Here is a 19,380-nt window from a genome sequence, read left to right on the forward strand (position 1 = left end):
CGCGCAGAAAGAGAGAGAGAGAGAGAGCGCATGGAGGGGATGTCGAGGCGGCGAGAGCGGGAGGCGATCAGCAACGAGCTGGACCGCATCATCGAGGGGCTGGACCCTGATCCCCGGGCAGCGGAGCGCCGCTGCGCCCGCATGAGCGAGAGGGACCGGGAGGAAGTACGGCCCCTGCGCTCGCCTTCGCTGGCCTGAACCGAGCCTGCAGGAGCAGCAGGGTGCCGCCGGGGAGGCCAGGGCCGCGCATCACGTTCCGCTTGAAGGGGGGTAAGCTGGTGCGGGAGGCTGAGGATGGGGAGCGCGAGGAGGTCCCGGCGGACGGGGCCGTGGGGGAATCGTCGTCTTCAGCCGCAGCCGCGTCCGGATCGGAGGACGATCTGTGCTCAGCGTTTGGTTCTGCTCGCTTCTAGTTAACCATCTCGTCGTCTGTGGCCTGCAATCCAGATCGACGGGCATGAGATCTGCTGCTGCTTGTGAGACGTACGCCCATCTGTTCGGAATTTCTTATCAGTTATTATCGTGTCTAGTGATGTTATTGGTCAGATATTACATTTGGTAGTCGTAATTTGCATGCATGCAACTGAAATTTCGTTGTCAACCATCTGCCCCAATTCTATAAACCTGTTGACAACGACGAGGATGATACATTGTTTAGGATCTGATGTCAGATAGATTGTTTGTGTTCATTTTGTGTCGGCAAATAACACGAGGCTTGTAGTATGATTGTTGAAATTGAACACGTTGACCGTAACTGGTATTTGATATTGATAAACAATGCGTCAAATATTGTTACTAGCACACCACCATCCGTGCACATGAAATGGGAACCGAAGAAGAGTAGGTTTGTTTAGCTCGGTCAATGGTGTCAGTGTCACCAGAACTTATTCAGTGTACTTTCTTTTTTTTCGCGACCATGCCTTAGCACGTATTTCATTAAGAGGAGAAGAAAAGTTTGGTTACAAGAACTTGCAGCGTCATCTGAGATTGATGACCTGCTAGCGCATACAAGAATTAAGAAGAAATTACATTTGCACCTTGCTGCGACCCTACTAACAGGTTACCAGGTACGACGTTGGGGTGGACAGCTGCTATAAATGGCACTAGACAATGAAGTCCTGCCAAAACCCAAGTTGTCGCCTCTTCTATAATTTTCTGGTACAGCATTCTCGTCGTTCTCTGAACATGATTGAAAATTCTTTCATTTCTTTCCAACCAAATGGACCAACCCACCAGGATAATGAGAGAGTCTAACGTTTTCCTAGCCGACCTATCCACCCGTTTTCTCACTACTAGCCACCAGTCAGGAAAGGAGGACTCAGAAACAGAGGGTGCCAAGTGCTGCCAATTCAGTTCCGATAGAATAAGATGCCACAACTCCCTTGCATAGACACACCGAACTAGCAGATGGTTTATGGTTTCAGACTCCTGGGCACAAAGAATGCAAGTGTCGTCTTTTGAAGATTATGTTTCTTGCATCTAGAGGTTGTCCAGCAGCATCCATGAATAGCGAGCCATATGAAGAATTTGCATTTAGTCGACGCTTGGCTCTTACACAAAGCCTTTGCCCCAAGCATTTCATACTGTCCAATGAAGAATGCATTGTAGGCTGACGCCGTTGAGAAGTTCCTGTCTTGAGTCCATTTCCACAAGACCTTGTCAGAGGTATCCTCTTGTAACGTGGTCTGCTATAATTTGGCCCAAATGCTTATGTATTCAAGAAGAACCTGAACAGTCAATGCTCCAGTAATGTCCCTGACCCATTTTCCATCTTGCAATCCTTCACTTACTATCCTTTTTTTACGAGTTTTAGGACCAACTGCCTGAAGGAGACATGGTGCAATCTCTGCAATTGAGCGACCGTCAATCCATCTATCCTCCCAGAAAAGGGTGTTCTTGCCGTCACCTACCTGAGTTGAGGTGGAGTAGTAGAACAATTGGGTGACCTGCTGTTCAGGTAAGTTATGCCATGAACGTGAAGTGTCAGTTTTCTTAAGCCAGAGACATCGCATTCTTAGAGCATATCCCATGAGGCGTAGGTCCGTAATTGCTAGACCTCCCAAAATAGAAGGTCGACAGCATTTTGTCCATGCAAGGAGACAATGACCGCTAGAAATCATTTCTGTACCTTTCCATAGAAAGGTCTTCCTGCGCTTGTCTATCTGCTTGATTGCCCATGGAGAGATGGCGACCGCGATAGCCGTGTGAATTGGAATGACTAACATCTTTACCTTAACTAAGACTGTCTGTAACAACCTAGATTAATTAAACGGTGCTTTAATCTTAAAACAGGTCTTTAGTGCTTAAAGAAGAACTTGGGCAACATTAGTACCTTTTGCCCTTCACAAGCTTAAAACACTGCCCAAAACCGTAACTCGAATTTCTGCTTGGGAACTTAAAGATCTGTCCAGCTAAGAGTGGTAGAACTCAACTTTCCTAACAACCTTGCTTTAAGGAGCAAGTTTGAATCTACCCCGAAAACCTTCGAAATCCTGATCAATCTACTTTGTTATTCATCCCTTTTGTTTCCTTTTTTTATTTTGCAAGTCAATATTTTTATGAGACCTTTTTTGCAGGTCATATTTAGAGGTGGAGGGAGTACACATGAACGGATAGTCATGGAGCGATTTCCTACTATTTTAGCTTTATAAGTATATGACTTTCAAATTTTCAGGCGAACGTGATTAATTATCGCTGGATTCACCAGTGTCCATTATGCTCTTGTGTGAGGCAGCTAGCCAAAGCTGGGTCAATCTTTGTGTGATTAGTCACAAAAAAACTATGTGTGACTAAGGAATTGGAAACAGTTTTTCAGTGAGTAAAGTAGGTTCTTGCTTCAGTTTTCCTCTTTGAAAAAAGTGATAATTTCAACAAAAGATGATAATAAGTTCGGGTACGCGATAGATGGTTCTGTATTATCATAGAAACAAATCAGACTTGAAATTAGATATAGATATAGATTTGGAATTTTTTTTCAATTATTTAAACATCCATATGTCCCATTAGTCTTTTTTTTAGAGAGAAACTACGGCAACCTTAGGCTGACTGAACTTGTCGTTGCAAAAAAGAACAATGTAAAAGAAGAAATTTGGTAATGGGTGTAGTGATAGTGCCATAGTGGTTCTGCCTGAGCCAACAACCAGAAGAGAGGATCCACTACCGACAATGACCTAAAAAGAATTAGGCAATGAAGGACAAGTAATTGACGGTGTTGTGGAAGCTTGCACTTGCACGGTTGCACCCATGTTCATGAACCGTTCTTCGTTGTTGGCATTTTTGTGTGTAGTCATAAAAGATATAAATGAGCTATGGGATGCACCAAATGCTAAACTCTATGCATTCCAGCATCATGTGAACTACACACACACACACACACACTATATATATATATATATATATATATATATATATATATATATATATATATATATATGTGTGTGTGTGTGTGTGTGATGATATTGAAAACTTAGAAGAAATGATAGATGTAGAAAGAGATCTTGAAAGATATCAGAGAGATACCTTAAGAAAGATAAGACCTCAGCAAATATATCAAATGGGTTGGTTTGAAAATAAAAATGGGCTATACAGAATATCTAGAGAAGTAGAATTAAGTGTTCTAACAGAACCAGTTCAGTTAAGAATTGTTAGTAAACAATTTGAGAACGGGCTAAAATATTCAGGCTACAAATATATCCATCAGGGAATGTATATCATAGGAATTAAAGGAATGACTAGGAAGAAATTAGGCACTAAAGTTCTAATAACCTTGTTAGATAAAAGATGGGATTCAGTGAATAAAGCAGCATTGGGTTTCCTAGAAGGAGATATGAATGAAAATATGTTAATAACATACATAGCTCCAGATTTAATAATGCCAATAAAAGAATTTATAGATAAAATGGCAATTGGTTTTCAGACCAAAGGCTATGAAGACTTTAAAGGTACAAATTTATTAGTAAGTATAGAATTTGTAGGAAGGTTAACTAATAGAAGTGCAACTAAATATAAGGTAAATGTAAACAATGTAATAGAAAGTATGCAGTCTAAGGGAATAAAATTCATGAGTCCTTTAAAAATTAGTTCTGAAGAAAGAGCAGGAGAAGAATGGAATATAAGTGCTTTAATAGAACCAAAAATTTTAAAACAACCTAAAGATTATGTAAGCTATGAAAATAGTAAAGGCAAAACTAGTATCAGGTTTGTTAATTACAAAGAAAGAAGTTTAGATGATTTAGAAGTTTCAACTTCTGAGTCAAACATAGGAGAAGCTAGAAGGCATAGTGTATGTGAATTCATGGAAAAATTAGATATTCATAATGAAATAAAACACTATGAGAAAAAACTAAGTAAAGTTCAAGATGAATATAATACCTCTATGATATGTGAATGGTCTGCTATTAGAGAAAAAGAGCTATATTTCAGACGAGAATTATATAGACTTAATAAAATTAAGAAAGAAAGAGAGCTAAATAATAAAAGGGTTAACATGCCGATAATAAAACATGAACCTACTTTGCAACATGTAAGTGATAAAAATAGTAAGATTCAGAAAGAATTAGAGAATAATAAAGAAATGGTAAAGGAAAAAGAGGAGGTTGTTATAAGTGAAGAAGATCAATGGGAGATCAATAATAAAATTTTATTAGAAAGTTATGAAGAAGAGGATGAAGATATAATTGAAATATATAGTAGTAAGTCAGAATCACATATTCTTTCTTTAAGAAATGAAGAATTATACAATAAAGATACTGCTATAGAAGCCATGGATATAGATCCTAGTCCATCTAAAAGAAGACGAGAACAAGAGAGAGATATAAAAATTGAAGGAGAAACTGATAGACCATCTAGAAAACCAGGTAATTGGCCACCAGAAAAGGAAGAACCTACATATACCTATATACCTGGACAATATAAGCATATGGGATCAAAAAGGAGAGAATTTGAAAGGACTGTGCAATTTCAGAATTATAGAAGTGATGGTGCAATATTAAATTTAGCAGCACATGATCCTATTGATTGGCCAAATATTATAAGCATATGGAAAAGCTTAATAGTCCAAAAATATATACAAAATCAGCATAATATTGGAAGTAGAGTAGAAGATATGATTACATATTTAGAAACATTCTTAGGAGAATCAGTTAAAGTTCTATGGGAACAATGGGTAGAAACTTATCCTCATTATTATGAAGAATTAAAAAGAGCTGGTAGCAACCCTTATAATTTTGCAAATATCATATCAAGCATTGTTATAGATGAAGATCCAGAATTAGGTTATACTGCTTTACAAAATGAAAGATTGAAGGAAATAGAGAAATTGACTTTAACAAATTGGAAAGGAATAAAAGAGTTCTCTCAGCATTATTTGTATAACGCCACAACTGCTAAGCAAGGCTATAATAAGAATATAGTTGAAAGATATTTTAATAAATTACCAGATCCTTTAGGATCTATGATATTTGAAGAATATAAAAAGGAATCTAATGGAAGGGAATATAATATTTCTCAGGCTATAACATTTGTTTTTAAGCAACTAAGAAAAATATGCACAAGCATACAAGCTCAAAGGTCAATGAAGCAATCAGATTACAACTTTTGTAATAAAATAGTTCAAATACCATTGACATATGGAGAAGAGAAATATAGAAATAAGAAATACCCTAAAAATTATAAGAAGGGAAATGTAAAGACAAAGAAAAGATATTTCCTAAGAAGATCAGATAATAGAGCTCCTTTTCTTCACAAGAGAAATGTAAGAAGATATAATCCTAGAAAAAATTATGATAGTACATGTAGATGCTTTATTTGCAATTCTCCATATCATTTAAGTAAAACTTGTCCTAATAAAGATAAGAAGAGATATTCTAATAAGCAAGAAGAGCAAGAAAAGGTGTTAATTATAGATAGTGTTAATGAAAATATTCTGGTATGTGATGATGATATAATGGATGATGAATCTATATATTCAATAATAGAAACAAATGAAATTGAATATAATGAAGAAGATGAATCGAGTGATGAAGAGACAAACTTGATTGAGGAATTAGCAGGGTTAAAAATAGAAATGATGGATCAAATAATTCGGGATCATAAAAGAAATGGCGTTAATATAAAATGTGTATTTTGTATATACTATCAAGATCCAGGAAAAAAGGCTACTTGCAGTTTATGTATAAAACAGGCATGTAGATCATGCTTAGAACAGCCAAGTGACAAGAAAGTAGTCAATACAAAATGTGAGGAAAATAAGATCAGTCCGAAGGAGGACTCTTCAAATGATAAAAGAAATAATAAATATTTAACCAATACTCCACATGAGTTTCTTATCCCTAGGATAAGTTTTAAAACTGAACAAATGCTGGCATATTTTACACAAGATATTATAGATCTAATATGGAAGAAATATGCTGAAAGACAGTACAAAACATTTCAGGATATACAAAATTACTTCATGAGGCTATATCAAGGTATAGAAAGGAATTTGGGAATAATAGTTACTATAAATACCTTTCCTTTGCTTCATCTTGATAATAAGTTAATTGTTAGGCCTCATCATAAATTTATAATACTTAAGGCTAATATAAACCTAAAATATTTTACAAATATACAAAGGCATACAGGAGAAGATATTTCTTTACAAACTATTATTGATCATGGGTTAGTCCGAGATATTTATGGAACATTGGAGGAAATACTTCAATCTGATTTAGGAAAGGCTATTAAAGAAGCATGTAAAAGATTGGCGTGTGTTCAAGGAAAATATAAAATAAAATACTTTTCTAACCCACCAAAATTTACACTACCATTGAGACCAGCAAGTCATGATATATATATTATAAAAGGTTCGTATAAATTCCCTACGATATGGTCGTCAGAAACATGCACAATTATGAAGAAATATGTGGCCAAAATAATCATGATAATTGGAGAATTTTCAGTGAAGCAAGAGAAATAGAAGGAAATACTAAATTTAATACTGAGTACCATATGATGTATCAAAACAAAATAATAAAAATATTCCTACGAGAATATTATGGTAGGAATAGTATAATATCAAAAGAAGTAGGAAGGCTACTTAAGCCAAATTATGGAATGGAATGCCAGTTAAGAAAGGAATATCGTGAATTGCTGTCATGGTACGAACTGTGGCAACCAAAGGAACCGGATATTGAAGAAGAAGAATAGAAATACAGCTCGCATAAAAGAATATTTTATCACACAAGAGAATAAGTCTCCAGTGTTGTTAAGGTGTTAACAACAATTTGGCCGGGGCAGAATAATACTACATGCCATAATGTTCTGATTGAAGTCTGCGACGTCAATCATTCGAGCGTGGAAGACCATATCAAGCAGCATCCAGAATATCACGAGAAGACAGTACACGATAGAGGACAAGGCAAAAAGAATAAACAGCAACTCTACTGTACCCAGGACAATTATTGAGGAGCGGAGAGCCGTCCAAGTGTCCAGGCAACAGAAGAGGAGAATAGTTGAAGGCACCAGAAGCCTTAAGCACGAAGCAACTCCAGAAGCCTCTGCCGCGACTATAAAAGGAGGTACCGGGTGAAGCATTGGGAGGACATCAACCAGATCACCACCAGAGCACCAGAGCATCACCAAGAATCACGAAGACACACTCCACCACCGAAGACCTCCACCCACACTCCACTCATGAAGACATCCACCACCACTCTCTGAGAGAAAGAGAATTAGCCACCATACTTTAGAATCACCCGCTGTATTACTCCACCTCTGTACTACCACTACTAGAACAAAGGGAGGCCGTTGGAGCTCGTCCCTCGGTTTGTAAGGTAATCAAGGTTTGTGCTAAGTGCTTGGGGTTTCCCGAAAGGGAAAGCCGCGTGTAAGCTTGTCCCGTGGAAATGGATTAAGCTGTCCTGGTAGCATCCCTGCCTTCCTTTAAGCTCGTTCTTATGGGGCGATGTCTCTACGCTAGGGACCCTAGAGGAGAAACCTCTGCGTGTGTCGTTCTCGTGTTAGCCCTGGTAGCGGCGTTTGAGGAGAACCCTGTGTGCGCAGAGAAGTGTTCCCTTCGGGTGGAACTGCCTGGGGAGACGGTAGAGCCTGAGTCCTGTGTGAGCGTGGCTGGGGACGGTGAGGGTGCAGACCGGACTGGCCTGGTTCTGAAGCGAGCCAGCGAGGCATGCGGTGAGTACCGAGTAGGACTGTCACAAGCATAGCAGCACGACCGGCTGAATCTTCGGTCTCGCCAACCCGCGAAGATCCTGAGAATAGACTTAATTAAGGAATATACCTAATCACGCACCCGCGCGTGCTCGTATCCCCTGAAAGCGACCCCGAATAGTAGCTCAATAGTGCGCAATAGTGAGTGAATAGTGGCTGAATAGTGCCGCCACGTTTAGGTGCTCCACCCACTCCCGGTGAGTGCTCGGGCACTATTCATATTCCCGAATTTGAATAGTGAGCTGAATTTAAATAGTACCGCGAATTTGAATAGTGTTCGCCGAATTTGAATAGTGCTGTGAATAGTAACTCGAAATTTGAAATTCGAAATTTTTCAAAGTCGCTTGTTTCATTCGCCCTCGATCGTAATCTCCCCCGCACTATATATATATATATATATATATATCATGGAACAATTTCATAACTACAAAATAGCTAACATGAATGCATTGTGTAGTGGAGCAATTTCATGATAAAAAGAAATTGAATTTGGACCAGATCATCCATGCAAACTTTTCAAACTTTGAACTTTAATAATCTTTAAGTGTAGATTTGTCTTGAAGAACACTTTTATAATCCCATAAACATGTTATGCATGACAAATATATTGTAGTACAAAATAGTTGTCAAAATGACACTCTCAAAGACTGTTGTTTAAGTGCACATTCAGTACACAGGCCCACCTCATGAGTATAGATGTCCATGCAGCCCACGGCCTGTTAGCCCAGCATGGAGCACGTTTTTTTAGCCCGACCCTAGCCCAGCCCGGCATGAATCCCTTTGGGCCTGTGCTGGCTCAGCCCGGTGGCTCGTGCCGGCGTGGGCTGCCACCCCAGCACAGCGGGCGGTCCGGCCCGGCATGATTTTTAGAGGTCGGCCCGAGATGGCCCGTTAACTTAATCGAATCTTATCCTTACTTTCCCCTCAAACCTCAATTATCCTCACGACCTGCCTCTCCCACCATCCCGCCCACACTCGACACCCGGGCTTCCCGCCCTCCTCCCCTCCAACCTCAACCTCCCTCCGTCGCTCGGCTCCCGGTGGCCGGCATACCCAGCCTCCGCCTCCCCTTCATCCCTCTTGGTGGGGGACAGCGGGGTGCAGCCCACCCCTCCCCGCTACGCCTCCTCGATGTTCCTCGGCCGCATGTGGCAGTGACAGCAAGCAAGCAGGCGGAGGCGCCCAGACGGGGGTTGCGCAGGGGGTGGTAGGCCGATTCCCAATGGCAAGAGCATGCAAGGGTCGGCCTTGACGCGCTGGCAGGCGACGGCGAGCTTGGTGGCGGCTAGGCCTGGGCGTTCAGTACTACCGAACCGAACCAATTAGTTCTTCAGTTTTTGACGAAGTTCGATTCCCAGTAAAGTCGGTACCGATCGGTTCTTCCAAAAAATGGGTACTGACGAAGTTCGGTTTCGGTTAGTTCGGTTCGGTTCTGATTTTGAACCGAACTAACCGACCAACTCCGACTTCCAAAAAATCAGCGACGTGATGGCCGGCGGTGGCCGGTGGGAGGATGCCGCGCTGGGAGTCCAGGAGGGCGCGCCGACCGCCGGGCGGGGATGCGGTGCCACGGGAGGACGCAGGGGGTGCCGGGACTCCAGGAGGCGGGAGGTTATGCCGGCCGCCGGGCGGGGATGCGGCACCGCGGGAGGATGCCGGCGCCGCGGGAGGACGCTGGGTCGGGGGTGTGCCGCTGAGCCGGGACTTCGGGAGGCGTGCCGGCTACCGGGCGGGTATGCGGCGCCACGGGAGGACGCAGGGCCAAGGGGGTGCCGGCCGCTTGGGATGTGCCGCGAGTGGGGAGGCGGCGCGGGTGAGGAGCCGGGAAGTGGCGCGGGTAAGGACTGAGGAGCCGGGTGCGGCGCGCGTGGAACTGGAGAGTGGAGACTCGGCACTTGGCTAGCAGGCTAGGGTTACGCTCGGGGTCTCAAGAAGAAGCAGAAGTGGGACTTATTGGGCCTTGGTTCTTCGGTTAGTTCGGTTAACCGAGGGGAGGAACCGATTTAACCGAACAAAGTTCGGTTCCTAGGAAATGGGAACGAACAGGGAACCGAAATTTCAGTTCTCGGTTAGTTTAGTTCGATTCTTGGTTATTTCAGTTCGGTTCTCGGTTATTTTTGTCCGGGGCTAGTTGCAGCGTAGCGAGCAGGCCGTGAGGGCCCACCGTGCCTCGAGCTGGCATGCAGGCGCTACACGTAGCCTAGTGCTTGTGCCTAGGCTGCCGGTTCAGCCCGTGGGCAGGCACGGCACGACAGCATCCTCGTGCCTTGCTGGCCCGTGCCGGGCCGGGCGGTCCAAATGGCCATCTACACTCATGAACCACGTGTTACCTCGTGTGCTATAGGGTGTGCCTGCATTGGGCGCACACACTCCCAAAGACTTTGAAAAGTAAAAAAAAACACACTAGGAGTGGCTATGGAAGGGAGAATTTCTACTTCTACATAGTACATAGACATCAAGGAGTAGCAAACGAGACGATGATAAAAGGGTAAGCGCCATAGAAAATGAGGTGACCTGATCTTTCAAAAAAAAATGAGGTGACCTGTAGGCTGTAGCTTAATGTAATTGGAGCCTAATAAGAACTTGCTTAAGACATCATCAGGAGAAGTTGCCTTATTACATGTACACCGAACATCGTGCCATCCGATTCCGATCCTTCCTGACAAAGAAGGGCTTCTCTTGTCAGTATCCGTTTGACCCTTGTCCTGTCGGACGACGGCTGCGCTAGACAAACCTTTGCTTGGTCGCCACTCCAAGTCACGCGTTTCCCACTGACTGACTGGTGGGACCTCACCTCCGGTCACTCTCGGATTTCCCGAGCGCGCGCTCCGCCAGCTGGGGCTCAAGACTTGCCGCCAAATCGCTGTGAGCCCCGCCCCTATTCCGGCAATCCGACTCAGTCTCACGGGCCGTAAATCCCCGGACTCCCTGTCCCTGTTACCACCTCGTCCGGGCAGCACATTGGGATCCATACCCTCAGGCCTCAGCTATGGTGCTGGCGGCGGCGGACGTCTCGCTCCGGAGCAGCAGCGGCGCCGACGTCTCCTCCTCCCGGCGCTCGATGGTTCGCCCGGCGTTCCCCATCGCGCCGCACGAGTTCTTCCACGCCCGGATCCCCGCCGCGCCTCGCGAGGCGACGAAGGAGGTGCCGGCCGCGGAGGGCGACGACGAGCTGCGGCTGTCGGACCTGGAGCAGGTCTGCCAACTGGGCGAGGGCGCCTGCGGCGTCGTCACCAAGGTGCGCCACCGCCGCACGGGCGCCGTGTTCGCGCTCAAGACGGCCCACTACGCCGACCCCAGCGGCGCCCCGGACGAGGAGGCCGAGGCGCTCCGCCGGTCTGCCGGCTCGCCGCACGTCGTGCACTGCCACGCCGTCCTCGCCGGCGCCGCGGACGGCGCGCCCGCGTACGTGCTCGAGCTCATGGACGCCGGGACACTCGGCGGCGTCCTCGGCCGCCGCGGAGGGCGCGGGATCCCCGAGGGCGCCCTCGCCGAGGTGGCCGCGTGGTGCCTCCTGGGCCTGGCGCACGTGCACTCCCGCGGCGTCGCGCACCTCGACCTGAGGCCCGACAACCTCCTCGCCAGCTCCCGCGGGGACGTCAAGATCGGCGATTTCAGCGTGTCCAGGATCCTCTACGGACACGCCGGCGAGCACCGCAGGGTCTCCGTCGCCGTCGGCTCGCCAATGTACCTGAGCCCCGAGCGGTTCGAGCCCGACGCCCACGCCGGGCCGCGCGGCGCCGTCGCCGCCGACGTCTGGGGCTTCGGCGTCACGGTCCTGGAGCTCTTCTTGGGGCGGTGCCCTTTCCTGGCACCGGGTGGACGGATGCCGGCGTTCGAGAAGCTGAGGCAGGCGATCTGCGACGGGGAGCCGCCGTCAGTTCCCGAGAGCGCGGCGGCGTCGCCGGAGCTGCGCGGGTTCGTCGCCGCGTGCCTGCAAAAGGACCCGATGCGGCGCGCCACGGTGGCGCAGCTGCTCGCGCACCCGTTCGTGGCGCGACGACACGTCGACGAGTCGCGCCGGGCGCTGCGGGAACTCATCGTGGAGACGCTGTAGGAGTAGGAACAGAGAAGCAGCACCCTCAATGTAGGAGACTAATTGATTTTAGTAGAGTGGATGAGATTGTGTAATCTATTCAACTTGGATGGGAATTTTTGCCCGCAACAGATGTTGCTTTACCCTCAAATTTTTTGAAAATCGTTCTAGTCCCTCTTTCGTGGATGACAGAATTTGTAACACATTGTAAGTCGATTTTCTTTGAATCGGCTGATAGGAGTTCTGATGAAACAAAGAAAGGAGGCACATGGCATTCCGAATTCTCAAGATGTATCTTTTTTTTTGAAACGAAATTCTCAAGATGCATCAATAGTGTGTGATAGATAGGAGTGAACATCCAATTCGTTCACGGCCCGACAAAAGGGCACACCTTGTTGATTAGGCCAACTGCCTGAATCGGCTGTTTGTAGGCGAATTTCAAATTTTTAGTGTTGATTGAACCCCAAGAATTGTGCCGTGTACCATGTTGAATGCGTGGGCAGAGTACGCTGTAGTGACGCTTAGCTTTCTCGTACTATTGTTCGTTGTTGACCATGCAATGGCATTGGACACAACGGTCGCATGCTACGTACCAAGAGCTCATCATATGTTTGAGAGCTTGAAGGGCCGCCGCTTGCGTGTTAGCGTTAACCCTTGCGACTTCGTTACATGAATCTCGAGCTAATTTTTCCGATGTCATTGAACGCCCACACGGCCAGTCGCCCACACCAGTGGCCTCTGGGTTGTGGCTGCAGACCAGTGTTCTAGATTTCGTTTTCGCTCATTTTTCGGTCCTCACCAAAATCACAGAAATTTGAGAAATTTTGGCTGAAATCCGGTAGCTTTTCGATGAATAGTAGTAATTTCGGTCATCATCGAAAGACCAAAATTTCGGTCGAAATTTTTATCACTGCTCCAGACTACAACTTGGCTAACCATTGGTAAGCTATATAACGTTGGATCAACAAAAATGGACACTAGAAGGAACATCCTGGAAAAAAGGAAAATTGTAGAAAACAGTAGCCTAAAATGAAGACGCGGGAGGAAATTAGTAAAGGTGAGTACCATAGCCACGAAACTATGGTACCATTTTATAGGAACCACTACTACACAAAGCATTTCACCGCCGGCCATAAACCCCTCACCACTGCTGGTTTATACGCCGGTGGTGATTGTTCAAAAGTGATAGGAACTTTTATCATATCACTGCTGGACATGCAGCCGGTAGTGAAAATTTGTGTTTAAGATGTTATACATCAGCACGTGTTTTTAAGATCACGGAACAGACAACTTAAGTAGTGTGCTATTTTCTTTTTGTGTTGTAGTAATACCACTTAATTAATGTTGGAAAAAAATGTTGCGAGCTGCATGGTAATGATAACTAATACAATGGTTGGTTGTGGAATCTGTTTTTGAACGGTTCTTTAACACAACCCTGCTCCCTTAAACAAAAGGTTAGGACATGCTATGTTGAGACATTACAGGTGGAGTTAATCGTTTTACATCTTGACTCATTTTATTATTCTTAGCGAAGACGTGAAACATATTTGAATTGTTCATTTTATGCATTTCTTACTATTGACGGACCCCATCCTGAAGCATGAATAGAGAGATAGAATACAGAAGCAGCTCCGTGGGTCCCATTGAAGATTACCAAAGCTAGATTGCAGGTGCAGTGCAATTGGGTTCAAGTGAAATAGGCAAATAGCCATGCTGTGTTGGTTTAGCGACATAATGTTGGGCCGTCTTGGGCGACAAGCGCCTCGTGTTATTGGGCCTAAAGGGACGTCAATCAATTAAATAAAGCAGCAAACCCTAATCTGATTTGCTGTATCTCAACCATAAAACCTATCTGATTTGCGATATCTCAACCACATCGACTTGCGAGAGCAGATCGGATGCACCCGACCCTTGGGTGCTCCCATGCACCCGCCCGGGTGCATCCGTCGATCACAATCAACGTCCTAGATGCACGCGGCGGGTTGGATTCGTGAAAAGCACAGGAGCTCAAATGTAAAACATGCATTACACAGTACATGCATACATAGCGTTGATTGTGTATCCAATGGATGACCAGCCAGGGGGCACGGGAGCACCCCAAGGCCCGGGTGTCGATTTGCTCGCGGCGATTCATGGAGGAAATCCGCTGTGCTCTGGAGGAAGCACTGGAGGAGCCTGATCTGAAGTTGAAGATAATAGAGCGCCCCGTGGAAGAGGAGGATGGCGACGAGGAGGGGGAGAATGGCGGTGACGACGAGGATGAGAAGAATGACGGCGGCGAGGAGGAGAAGAACGGCGGCGGAGGTGACAACGTAGAAGAGGACAGGGAAGACGACGCGGAGGGTTGGGACGAGAACGGCGACCCGTGTCTGCCATTCATAGGATCCTGGAATACGCCGGTGCACTGCAGGTAATTAATGAGAACTTCACCGCTACCCATTTTTTTTAATTATAGGTATCTTAAACTTCACAAATAACCCTCCTTCTCTAGACCAAAGAGAGCGCGTCATGTAAATCTGTAACATCTAAGGGTCTGTTTGGATCCAAAGACTAAATTTTAATCTTGCACTTTTAGCTCAAAATTTAGCTCTTGGGATCCAAACAGGAGGGCTAAAAGTGACAAATAGCTAAACTTTAGGAGCTAAATTTTAGCCCTCAAAAAGGCCCTAAAAGGGGCTAAAAGTGCTCCCCAAAACCCTCTTTCCACCCCTGCTCCCCTTTCCTCTCTCCTCTATGTGGTCCCCTTGCCCCTCCCGCACTCCCTCTCTCCTCCAACACCCGCCGCCTCCACCCGACCCCACCTCCTCCGGCCAGCCCGCCGCCTCCGCCCGACCCCGCCTCCTCCGCCCGGGCCGCCGCCTCCAGCCGGCCCCGCCGCCTCCGCCCGGCCCCGCCTCCTTCGCCCGCCGCCGCTGCTAGGGAGCATGAGCAGTCGCAGCCGGCGGCGCCGCCACCGCTGCCGCGCCGCGTGGAACACCCGACTCACCAGGCGCGCGTACAGCACCACCAGCAGCGCCGCGCCCACCACCGCCAGCATCGTGATAAGCGGCGAGCTCAGGCTCGCTCCCTCTCGCCTCCCGCCGCCCGCGACCGCCGCCGCGGACGACTCCGGTGCCGGACCTGGACCGGGACCCGGCGCCAACGCCGCGTAGGGGGAAGACGGCGAGCTGATGTCGCGAGAGCGCGACGCGGGGAGGGAGCAGGCGCCGGGAACGGGGACGGTGGCGGCGGCCGGCGGCACGGGCGCATGGTGGGCGTGGCGGTGTGGTGGCGCCTATGGACGATGGTGTCGGTGGCGCGACGGGTCAATGCGTGGGAGGCGGAGGCGGCGAGCACATGGTGGCGCGGCGGCAGTGGCTGCAGCTGCTACTGCTGGTGGTGGTAGTGGGAGTGAGGAGGGAGCAGCGGCGCGGCATGATGCGTGTGGTGGGGAGGGAGCAGCGGTGAAGGGGAGAGGGGAGAGAGAGGGGGAAAGGAGGAGGAGGGAGGGCAAATCAGTCATTGTTTGATGAGGGACTAAAATTTAGCCCATGGATCCAAACACCCCCAGCAGAACTAAATTTTAAGGGCTAAATTTAAGGAGCTAAAGTTTAGCTCATAAACTAGTGATCCAAACACCACCTAAGATCGTCTCCAAAACTGAAGAAACTGCAGTTCTTTTCTATAATGTCGTACCATATGAATGACTGGTGCAAAACCGTTGTTTCAAAATATCATGGGTTTTGCATTCCAACGACATCCAAGCATGTCTTTGAAGAAGAATTTGTGCAGACCACACTAATTAGATGAATGAAACTGTTGTTTCTACAGGAGCAAGTTGCACTAAAGAGGAAGCAGAGAAGATAACTTTTTCAGTGGATACAAGGAATAGTAAACTACTTGGAGAATGGTGCGAAATGGTTAACAACAAAAGGACTCCTTTGCCTGCGATTCCTCTTCCTGTGCTTCCAGAGATAACCACAATCTGTGTTTCTAAACATGAGTGCTACCACCTGTCGGTATTGGACTGAAATTACTTCTGAAAGTAAGTGAAGCTAATGATCAATGTCATGCAACCTAACCATCTTCACTCGCGTAGCACATTCTCATTTTCTTTACCTTCAGCTGCACCAGGTCATCCATATTTCAAACCCTGTGAGATGATGCAAGTGTTCTCCTTGAGATTATCAAGCCCTCTAGCTCATCCTGTTAATATTTATGGGACGTTTTCTGTTCGTGATTCCTGGGAGCCACTGCGCAATTATCTATTTAAGTGCTCAAGAGATGATCCAGCCATGATTCCTCAGGTATACTTGTTATTATCATGAATTGAAGTTGCATAAAAACAAAAATAGAGCTCTGATTGGTAGTAACAGATTTATTCATGCAAATTTTGTGGCTGTGAGTTTGGCTAGGGCTCGAGGAATCACTCATCTCCTCACCCTAGTGCCCTTGCAAGAGTAGCAGATGTTTTCCTGGTCTAGATCAGGTCATGTCTTTTTTTTTAAAAAAGGTCATTGTAGCTGTAGCTGTGTGAGTTCGGGTTCTGTACAGGTCCCCTAAACCTGTTTCTTACTTTGGGTTTCCATACCCTTTTATCTCTTAATATATTGATACACAGCTCTCCTGCGTGTTTGAGAAAAAAAATTGCGGTTGTGTCCACTTGTTTTTCCTTATCGACTGTGAAAGAAAAAGATAAAAGGTAACATGTGTCTTGTTTTCATAAAATTAATTCTTTATTAAGCAAATGTTATCCAATAGTCAATCGCATTTGGACGCCTAGTGCATATGGTGGCACGTAGGCTCCCATCTACGCACCTCCCTATTGTCTTTCCTACATAGTGCTTATTGCTTTTTATTATTCTCCAAATTGTTGGCATTGGTCTTGGACATCCAATTCCCAACTTGTCATGCCAGGGTAATAGTTCTTATGTTCAGTGCAGCGATAGTGTCAACTCTGTGTGTCTGAGAGTTGTTGTTGCAAACTTGAATTAGAAAGTCTACGTGATAGGATTGGCGAGCTAACGTTAAACCTAGCCATTCTAGGAGATGAAACCCAAGGTATAGGGAGAAGAAGAAGGACCTATGCATGGTTTTCATTGACTTGGAGAAGGCGTATGATAAAATACCATGGAATGTTATGTGGTGAGCTTTGGTCAAACATAAAGCGAAGTGTGTTGGACTTATTAAGGATATGTACAACAGTGTTGTAACTAGAGTCCGAACAAGTGAGGACGACACAGATGACTTTCTGATTAGAATAGGACTGCATCAAGGGTATGCTTTGAGCCCTTATCTATTTGCCTTTGTGATGGATGAGGTAACAAGAGACATTCAAGGGGTTGGTGTATGCTTTTCGTGGATGATGTAGCGCTAGTTGATAAAAGTCGAGCAGGAGTAAATAGGAAACTGGAGTTGTGGCGAGACCTAGAGTCAAAAGGTTTTAGACTCAGTAGAACTAAAAGTGAATATATGAGATGTGACTTTGGCACTACTACACATAAGGAGGGAAATGTCAGTTTGGAAGGCCAAGTAGTGCTCAGGAATGATACATTTTGATATTTGGAATCAATGCTACAATGAGATGGGGATATTGATGAGGATATTAGTCATAGAATTAAAGTGGGGTGGATGAAGTGGCACCAAGTATGAGAAATTTTATATGACAAGAGGGTACTATTGAAGCTAAAAGGCAAGTTTTATAGGACGGCGATTAGACCTGCAATGATGTATGGTGCAGAATGTTGGCCTACAAAAAGACGACATGTCCAGCAGATAAGTGTTGTGGAAATGCATATATTGCATTGGATTTGTGGTTATACGAGAGAAGGGATCGAGTCCGGAATGAGGATATACGTGATAGGTTAGGGGTAGCACCAATTGAAGAAAAACTTATCCAACACCAGCTGGGATGGTTTGGACATGTCCAATGAAAGCCTCCGGAGGCACCGATGCGTAGTGGAACTCTAAGGTGTGACAATAATGTGAAGAGAGGCAGAGGAAAATCAAAATTGACATGGAAGAGGTAATAAAAGGAGATTTGAAGGGATGGAATATAACTAAAGATTTAGCTCTAGATAGGGGTACTTGGAAAACAACAGCTATTCATGTGCCCGAACCCTGATTTGTGGTTCTTAATGGGTTTGAACTCTAGCCTACCCAACTTGCTTAATGGGTTTGAACTCTAGCCTACCCCAACTTGCTTGACTGAAAGGTTATACTGTTGTTGTTGCTGCTGTCGCCTTAGATCTCTAAACTCATCCTTGTGGTTCATGTAGGATGATAAACCTGAAACTAAAATTCTAGTGAGTAAAACTTGAACCAAAGGGATAAAGTGATGGATTTATATTTTGGGGAAAAGGGTATGCTGCTGCAAAGAACTGCATTTTGTTGCTAGTGGGATCGTCTTGTGAAGTTAGCTTAGTATGACAATACATAATTGTTGCAATGGGATATGGTTATGTGGTGATATTAAACATGTTTCAAACAATAGAATCGTTTGTACCTTTAGTATCCAGATCCTGCTATTTTTTGTTAGCTGTTGAACAGACACACATCTCTGTAACAGAGCAGGTAACAGTGTTGTTGTTATTAATATTATGGGAACATAATCATAAATGGAAATAATACACTGGATGAGTTTGAATGCCATGGGTGAGAACTGAGGAAGCATAAATTTATCAAGAAGTTCCCATCCTATGTTTACGGTTACATAAGGAAGAAGAGATGGTTTGGATATTTAGATGCCATTTGAAACATAATGCGCTTGGCATCGTTATGCTTTTCCTGGTGCTGCCTGGTCCCACACTAGGCATATACATTATTTTGGTAGCTGTGAAAATGTTTAGAATTTTGGAAGCAGGCTGCTTCCTCATTTTAGAAATGTGCGACCTTTTAAAACCTGAAGGTGAATTGTCATGTTAGAAGATGCCACTAGCTTATTCATGGAAAATAAGTTCTTTATTTGACATGAAAAATAATTAATGATGAATTGTGATTGTTTCTCTTGAGTCAAAATGAGATTTCCTGTTCATTGTACTGACCTACCATGTGAACTGCTCTGCACTGTATCGAATTGTTCTGCTGTCGATATAATTTATAGCATTTATACTGGTATTTTGTGAAGTTCTAAATTGTACAACCACATGGTTGCTCTTTCC

General features: G+C 45.3%; 1 protein-coding gene and 1 pseudogene across 1 annotated transcript; both read left to right on the forward strand.

Moving 5' to 3' along the window:
• The first annotated feature begins 10,992 nt into the window (after nucleotides 1-10,992).
• On the forward strand, nucleotides 10,993-12,374 carry LOC117856391 (mitogen-activated protein kinase kinase 9). The gene has a single exon (XM_034738769.2). The coding sequence runs from the start codon at nucleotides 11,195-11,197 to the stop codon at nucleotides 12,260-12,262; it is 1,068 nt and encodes a 355-aa protein (XP_034594660.1). The 5' UTR covers nucleotides 10,993-11,194; the 3' UTR covers nucleotides 12,263-12,374.
• Nucleotides 12,375-17,692: 5,318 nt separating this feature from the next.
• LOC140222691 (uncharacterized) lies at nucleotides 17,693-18,344 on the forward strand (annotated as a pseudogene).
• Nucleotides 18,345-19,380: the final 1,036 nt, after the last annotated feature.

This window comes from Setaria viridis, chromosome 5 (genome assembly GCF_005286985.2).
Source record: "Setaria viridis chromosome 5, Setaria_viridis_v4.0, whole genome shotgun sequence".
In the NCBI taxonomy this organism is placed as follows: Eukaryota; Viridiplantae; Streptophyta; class Magnoliopsida; order Poales; family Poaceae; genus Setaria; species Setaria viridis.